Here is an 8,545-nt window from a genome sequence, read left to right on the forward strand (position 1 = left end):
AGACACTCCAGTAATGGAATATAATACTAAAGATAGGGAGCCAAAGTAGTCTTTCAGTTTGAAAAAATATTTCTTTATTAATTGGTATTCATAATATAAACAGTAACCTATAGTACGGGTATACAGACAAGAAGATTAGAAACAAGACTCAGGTATTAAGGGAGTGGGGTTAGCAGCACATACTTAAAAGGGGCATGGGGAGTAAGGTAGTCTGAAAGTGCTAATGCATGAGCAGCAAATAATAAATATCACATGTCCAAATCTATATTAGCAGTATACTAGTAACAAAAAAGTTAATGAATCAGTCCAGTGACCATACATATCAATAGTTCTGCCCAGTACTCAATGGAAACACTGTGTATAAATAGAAATCCTGCTCAAAATATATCAAGATCTATTGCCATTACTCTTACCCATAATTTTCCCTTGTTTGACACCAGACCTGCAGCCCCAACGCACGTTTCGCTTGGGCCTCCTCACGTTTCGCGTGTCGTAATTTTTTTTAAATAAAATGGAAAAGGTCTAATTTTTACCTTCTGAACAGTATGTTATGTGCTGTTGTTATAAAATATGGCTATAAAAGATTTCCAAATCTTTGCATTTTTGTGTTTTTTTTACATCTTACACAGCGTCCCAACTTTTTTGGAATTGGAGTCGTAACACAACTCTGTTGCAATGCAAGATGTGTTTTCCATGTCTACGTTTTCCTCCCAAGCTGTTTTTAGGTAACAATCCTGAGGTTTGTAGATATCACCCACAGATGGCGCAGCTTTATACATTTTCCTGGTCATTGTACTAAGCAATGATGACTCATTCCTCCACATTGTTCACATTCTTACACGACTCAGAGGCCACATGGAAATAAATGTTTATGCTAACATTTTTCCTGTCCTAGATCATGAAGGTAGGATTGGGATGGTTTCCATCAAGCTTAAAGAAGGAAGAATGTTCGATGGGGATGCACTGTTTTCACAAGTTACTGAATATTTACCCAATTATGCAAGACCTCGGTTTGTAAGAATACAGGTAAGACCATCTTAAAAGTGAATCACTCCTTTAAAGAAAAAATTGTCAGCTCTCTTCATTTGTCTATTTTAGTAAATACTTGCAGGAGCATCTCAGAACTCTACATTGTGTTGTTCCTCTGTTATTTCTACTGGAAATGTATTAATAAATTGACAACAAATGACCATTCGCATTGTCAATAGGACATGTCTGACAAACTGATGAGTCTAGCAATTTCTAATCTGTGCCAACAGTATCAGACTATTTAGGGGCACTCTCAATTTACATTTACATTGGTAAAGATGATGACCAGTTACTGATAAAGCTCAACAAAATTTACAGGAACATAATACTACCACTTTACAAAGAGTTAGTGTGACCTCACCTGGAATATTCAGTTCAGTTGAAGGCACCAGTTCATAGAAAGGATGCCTTGGACCTAGAAAAAGTACAAAGAAGAGCCACAAAACTGATAAGGGGAATGGAGGATCTTCATTTTGAGGAAATATGACATTATTTAGTCTTGAGAAGAGACGACTAAGTGGGGACATAATTAAATTGTACTAGTACATAAATGACCCATACAAAAAATATGATAAAAAGCTGTTTTATGTTAATTCGTCAGTCACATACACACTTCTCAGCACATGATGTGGGGTGCAACTAAAAGGGTCAATTTATCTCATCTTACTCAATCCTGCACTCAACCTCTGTTCTAGGCTGCAAAGTGAACATAAATCACACCCCAACACAGCCGACATACCCTGAATATACAACACGCTGCCTTCACTCATCAAACTCATGGCGTGATGAGTCCCCGAAATCTATATTACTGTCCAACGGTCAAAAGACCACACACTCTCAGATAGGATATAGATTCTTTAGAGCATAAAAGGACCAAACATATTAAAGTTTTAAGCTTTAATATAAAAATACAGTGCTTACAAGAAAAGGTATAAAACGAAAACAAATAAAGCGATACACAGATAAGCAAAACAGTTACTGTATAAAATAAAAAGGAAGAAAATTCAGAAATACACAAAAATTTCAATCTAAAGTTATTCTTCTGTTTCCTTGAGGGTTGGAGAAATGGTTTATGGATCACATTCAGCTAAGGCTGACCCCCACATGTGAACACTTTTCCATTGTGTAACCCATCTTTTAAGTGCCTGATCCTGGGCTCAAGTTCCCATGATGGCCTAGATTGTATTATTGAAATCATAGGTTTGTAACTAGAATGTGAGCTAATACGGGGTGAGCACATTGCATATTAAATATCTTGTTTCTTCCACCCCCCAACACACACACATTCTCCCTATAGTAAATAAGAAATGTCCAGCCTGGCCACAAGCTATCTTACCAAGCTTTGAAGCTCACCAGATGGAGATTTCAGGAATTACACTTTTTGTAGCCTTTGTGATACCCCTCTTGGTTCTGAGTTCCTATAATAACAGTACATAGATGTTATGCCTTTTGTGTAGCGTCAATCCTGTGAATGGCACACTTAATCTAATGTTATTTTACTGATGTCATGTTTTCCCTTATGTCCCCTCTCAAAAATCAAGCGGGGACTCCCTCCATTTGGGGAAAGAAAAGTTCATTGTCCAGAAGAGACAGGCCATAAGAACTCTTAATCTCTGGGACCATCAATGGTTTAAAAAATTGTTTAGATGCTTTTCTTTAGAAGAAAATAACATATTATTTTTTTCTTTTTAGAGCAGCATTGATTCCATAGTGCTGTACATTACAAGGGGCTACATACAAGATACAAATATAAAATACGGTGAACAAACTAACAATGGTAGATTGGTACGGAAAGGAGAGTGCACTGCCCTTGCGGGCTTACTGTCTGCAGGATAATGGAGAAGGAGACAGTAACATTCTGAATTTTGATTCCATCAATCAACATGTGGGATCGGGATGGAAAATATGTTCTTTTAGGGCAGACTGGATGCTACATTATGGTCATACCAATGCTCCATTCTCTTTATCCTCTCACATTTCTTGTTTGAATTTGATGGACATGGATCTTTGTTCAACCAAACTAACTATGTAACTATGAAGTTATACAGTGGGTGTGGAAAGTATTCAGACCCCTTTAAATTTTTCACTCTTTGTTTAATTGCAGCCATTTGGTAAATTCTAAAAAGTTCATTTTTTTTCTCATTAAAGTACACTCTGCACCCCATCTTGACTGAAAAAAAAACAGAAATGTAGAAATTTTTGCAAATTTATTAAAAAAGAAAAACTGAAATATCACATGGTCATAAGTATTCAGACCCTTTGCTCAGTATTGAGTAGAAGCACCCTTTTGAGCTAGTACAGCCATGAGTCTTCTTGGTAATGATGCAACAAGTTTTTCACACCTGGATTTGGGGATCCTCTGCCATTCTTCCTTGCAGATCCTCTCCAGTTCCGTCAGGTTGGATGGTGAACGTTGGTGGACAGCCATTTTCAAGTCTCTCCAGAAATGCTCAATTTAGTTTAGGTCAGGGCTCTGGCTGGGCCAGTCAAGAATGGTCACAGAGTTGTTCTGAAGACTCTCCTTTGTTATTTTAGCTGTGTGCTTAGGGTCATTGTCTTGTTGGAAGGTGAACCTTTGGCCAAGTCTGAGGTCTTGAGCACTCTGGAAGAGGTTTTCATCCAAGATATCTCTGTATTTGACCGCATTCATGTTTCCTTCAAATGCAACCAGTCGTCCTGTCCCTGCAGCTGAAAAACACCCCCATAGCATGATGCTGCCACCACCATGTTTCACTGTTGGGATTGTATTGGGCAGGTGATGAGCAGTGCCTGGTTTTCTCCACACATATTGCTTAGAATTATCACCAAAAGTTCTATATTCATCTCATTAGACCAGAGAATCTTATTTCTCATAGTCTGGGAGTCCTTCATGTGTTTTTGAGGAAACTCTATGCGGGCTTTCACTGAGGAGAGGCTTCCGTCCGGCCACTCTGCCATAAAGACCCGACTGGTGGAGGGCTGCAGTGATAGTTGACTTTGTGGAACTTTCTCCCATCTCCCTACTGCATCTCTGGAGCTCAGCCAAAGTGATCTTCAGGTTCTTCTTTACCTCTCCAACCATGGCTCTTCTACCACGAATGCTCAGTTTGGCTGGACGGCCAGGTCTAGGAAGACTTCTAGTGGTCCCAAACTTCTTCCATTTAAGGATTATGGAGGCCACTGTGCTCTTAGGAACCTTGAGTAATGCAGAAACTCTTTTGTAACTTTGGCCAGATCTGTGTCTTGCCATAATTCTGTCTCTGAGCTCCTTGGGCAGTTCCTTTGAGCTCATGATTCTCATTTGGTCTGACATGCAGTGTGAGCTCTGAGGTCTTATATAGACAGGTGTGTGCCTTTCCAAATCAAGTCCTATCAGTTTAATTAAACACAGCAGGACTCCAATGAAGGAGTAGTACCATCTCAAGGAGGATCACAAGGAAATGGACAGCATGTGACTTAAATATGAGCGTCTGAGCAAAGGGTCTGAATACTTATGATATTATGTGATATTTCAGTTTTTCTCTTTTATTAAAATTGCAAAAACGTCTACATTTCTGTTTTTTCAGTCAAGATGGGGTGCAGAGTGTAATTTAATGACAAAAAAATGAACTTTTTAGAAATTACCAAATGGCTGCAATGAAACAAAGAGTGAAAAATTTAAAGGGGTCTGAATACTTTCTGTACCCACTGTATGTGCGACATGTTTGGAAGTAGAAGTGGCACAATGCAATCTGTTTATAATTGATGCTCCAGACTTTTTTTTTAGTAATATAAATATTTAGTAAAAAGAAACAGAATGGATAACTGCTCCTTTTCAATTTAGAATAATTATCTCTGTTAGTGGCACTAATAAGACTGATGGGATTATGTTGGCTTAGGTCTGCACCAGTAAAAGCCCAATCATGATGCTGTTATGAGCCTTTCACCTATTGGAATTTTGCCAAGTTTTAATGTTTTAAATTTGTATGAAATGTGGAAACCAAATGAAAATATTATATAATGTCATAAGAAGACTCATTTTTCAGAATAGATCCATGGAATAGATTTTCTTTAATCTTCTATTATAAGCAGTGGTATTCAGGAAAATATCACAAATGCTTGTCTTTGAAGAAAAGGATTGTTTGTAAAACATACTGTAATCTTATAAGAACTAATTTATTACATATAATCTATTCAGTGAATGTGACACTGCTGTCTTGTAACTACATGTTTCACTTTGTTTAACCCTACAGGATGCCTTACCAGTCAATGGCACTTACAAGCAATATAAAATGGGACTGGTCAAAGATGGCTTCAATCTGTCCTGTATTAAAGATCCACTATACTTCTTGGATGATACCGATAGAACCTACAGGCTACTGGATCTCAAGACTTACAATGATATTTTAGGACAAAAAATTAAACTTTAGAATGATGAAAGGGTTTTCTAAAACTTTTAGTATTCACTGTGGAGAAAGATTTAAGCCCTGAATCCTCAATATAGGCATTTTACACTCCAGTCTTCATAATGAGTGCGCTGAAGAAAGATGCTCCAAATTCAGGCGTGCACCACTTAATGAATTTGAAGTATCTTTCAGCTGCTGTGCACCACCACAACAAGGGACTGGAGTATATTTCTATCATAATATACACCATCATATACGCTCCCTCCTTGTTAAGCTCAACCCACTTAAAAAAAAATTGGCAACAATTTAAGGTGTTATCTAATCTTTTGCTAAAAGAGTCTGAATCCTCAAAGCGTTTGCACCGCACATCATCAGGATTCTCCAAAGTCTGTGGCAAAACCAGGCGGTCATGTGAACACAAGTAGACAATTTGTATACTTCCGGCCACATTCCGACTACATGTGCTCGTTCTTGCTCAATATCATTGAACTGAGCAAGACCATGCTCGTCTCCTTGTGACCGCATATATGCATATCATGTACTCGAAGTTATGGGGCCACCTGGTCTCACCGGAGAATCCGGTCAGTGTGTGGTCTGCGTGCTGGGAGGATTCAGAAGTTTTCAGTCACATAGAGTGACTGCAGACTTTTACCAAAAGACTGGACAGACCCTTTAAGCAGTTTTACTCCAGAAAACTGATGAAAACTGCTTAGTTTTTCAAATATTAAAGGGTTGTTCCCACCTTAGCCGTTCGCGGTGGAGACAAGAGTAACTCCATCTAGGTGCCAATCACAGGTGGAGGCTACAGAAAAATCCAAATATAGATGAGCTATGCTGTTTCCATAAGGCCACGGCCCCACAGTCAGTATTTGGTCAGTAATTTTTCTCAGGAGTGGGAGCCAAAACCAGGAGCGGGTGATAAATACAGAATTGGTGACTTGTTTCTATTATACCTTTTATCTGATTGTTCCTCACCTGGTTTTGGCTTCCACTCTTGAGAAAAAATACTGACCGAATACTGACCTAATACTGATAGTGGGGCCAAGGACTAACTCTGAGTTATTCCAGAATTAGAGAAACAACATAGCTTTACATTACGCTGTTTTTGTAACTCCAATTGATTTTATATAGGCAGCACATTGGTGGCTCAGTGGTTAGTACTGTTGCTTTGCAGTGCTGGGGTCTTGGGTTCAAAAGAGTTTGTATGTTCTCCCCATGTTTGTGTGGGTTTCCTCTGAGTACTCCATTTTACACCTACACTCCTCAGACATACTGATAGGGAAAGTATTGTGAGGCCTAATGGGGAACATGATGAAAATGTATATAAACAATGCAGAATATGTTGCCATTACATAAGTAAGCATGATAATTAAATGATTTGTTTCTGTAGCCGAAGTTCATCTGGTCGACACCTGGATGGAGGTTTTTTTTCCATTTCAGCTGTGAAACTAACATATGATAAAAATGTTCTTCAGAGATCAGAATTAGAAAATAAATAAAAAGATATTTGGGTTGTAGGTTAAAAAGCAGTGATAATATTGCTTGATTTTGAATACAAAGTATTTCCAGGGGTATAATGCGAAAGTAATTGTATTAATCAAATGCTATGATAAACATTAAAATTTACCTAAAAGCTACTTCCACCTCTGCTGGCTATTGTTTTAATCTATTAATTACAGGTTAAAAAAAGCTGTAAAACCAACAAAATGTATTTAAAAAGCAGGCTATAATAGTATACTAATCACTTTATTAATTAAATTGATTGAAAACAATAGACGTAAACCGCAAAGGGCTCAATAAAAGATGTATTATAAAAAAAGAGTGGGAGGAATGTGCCATGTTTGGAAGTTACAATACTAGATCATTCAATTTATTAATAATAACAGATGTGAAAGTGCTCTGTATATAGGAATCGGTATAAATGCAAGATTATTTGGTAATAATGAATAAATATATTAGTAGATATAAACATAAATGTCTAGTGACCAAATAGCAGTCACTGGTCACTAGATATGTATAATTATGTCTATTAAGATCTTTATTCATTATTAATCTTGCATTTATACCAATTTCCATGTACAGTGCATTTAACTTCTGTTATTATTAATAAATTGAAGGATCTAATATTGTAACTTCCAATCATGGCACCCCCCTCCCGCCTCTTTTTTATAATATATCTTTTATCATGTCCTTTGTGTTTTATATTTTGTAGTCTATTGTTCTGAATAAAGTTAAGTAATAAAGTGATTGTGGATACTATTATTGCCTGCTTTTTAATACATTTTGGTGGTTCTATAGTTTAGTGGTATTTGTGGGCTGTTATACATATTTTTTTAATATTTTGGAATTTCCTCCTTATGTGGGTTTTCAAAAATAATCTGTGCCTTAACACGAAATAAAGCCTTAAAATAAGGTTCATTTATTCTCATAGAGAGCGTTGTCTGTCACTAAATATAGTTGTCTTGGTATTTGGTGAGAATTGTGCCTAATTTATGTATACCTTAACGGCCTGTCATATACATTTTCATCACAGCTCACTGCGGGTTGTATGGAGAGGGTTAAGGGGCTGAGTCTGCTTCATATGCGGTAGATTCAGACTGCTATAAAGCTAGCATCTTTCTCTAACAGCAGCGCCGGAGATCGCTCCAAACGCTGCTGTTAACCATTTAAATGCTGCTGTCAATTAGCAACAGTGGCATTTAAAGGCCTGTTTACAGATGCGCTTGCACACAAGCTCCCATTGGCCCCTAGTGACACAGTAGTAGGGAGATGATGGGTAACTTACCATGGCAATCAGGGGCCTGCTGAAAGACTCCATGACTACCTTCTTAGTCCTCCTGTGAAGCTCAGGCTGGGCTCACACTCCGCTTCATAGGAGGACCACAATTACAATGCATACTGCACTATTGCCCTCCATGTATAATACTTTACAACCTACATTAAATTGGAACTGACTTTATTAGTACATTGCTACTTTACATTGGTTTTATGTTGATGTTGACATGTTTTTTTACGTCAATGATACCTGTATTGGACATGTCATTAAGGTGTTCATTAATGCGTATTTGCAACTAGCGCATTGTGCACCCTACATAAATCTCTCGACAAATGGAACATCTAATTATGTAAACTATAATTTTCAGAGTTGCAAT

The 8,545-nt window shown here is 37.5% G+C and overlaps 1 protein-coding gene across 3 annotated transcripts in view; it reads left to right on the top strand.

Moving 5' to 3' along the window:
* The window catches only part of LOC141166305 (long-chain fatty acid transport protein 2-like), a 228,447-nt gene extending 220,626 nt beyond the window's left edge, over nt 1–7,821 (top strand). For all 3 annotated transcript variants that reach the window (XM_073652865.1, XM_073652867.1, XM_073652864.1), the window contains exons 10-11: nt 896–1,026; nt 5,241–7,821. In XM_073652865.1, coding sequence (XP_073508966.1) covers nt 896–1,026; nt 5,241–5,417 — 308 coding nt within the window. In that variant the 3' untranslated portion in view covers nt 5,418–7,821. The remainder of the gene's footprint in view (nt 1–895; nt 1,027–5,240) is intronic.
* The last annotated feature ends 724 nt before the right edge of the window (nt 7,822–8,545 follow it).

This window comes from Phyllobates terribilis, unplaced genomic scaffold, assembly GCF_046119375.1.
Source record: "Phyllobates terribilis strain yellow unplaced genomic scaffold, ASM4611937v1 Scaffold_11__3_contigs__length_659146591, whole genome shotgun sequence".
Lineage (NCBI taxonomy): Eukaryota > Metazoa > Chordata > Amphibia > Anura > Dendrobatidae > Phyllobates > Phyllobates terribilis.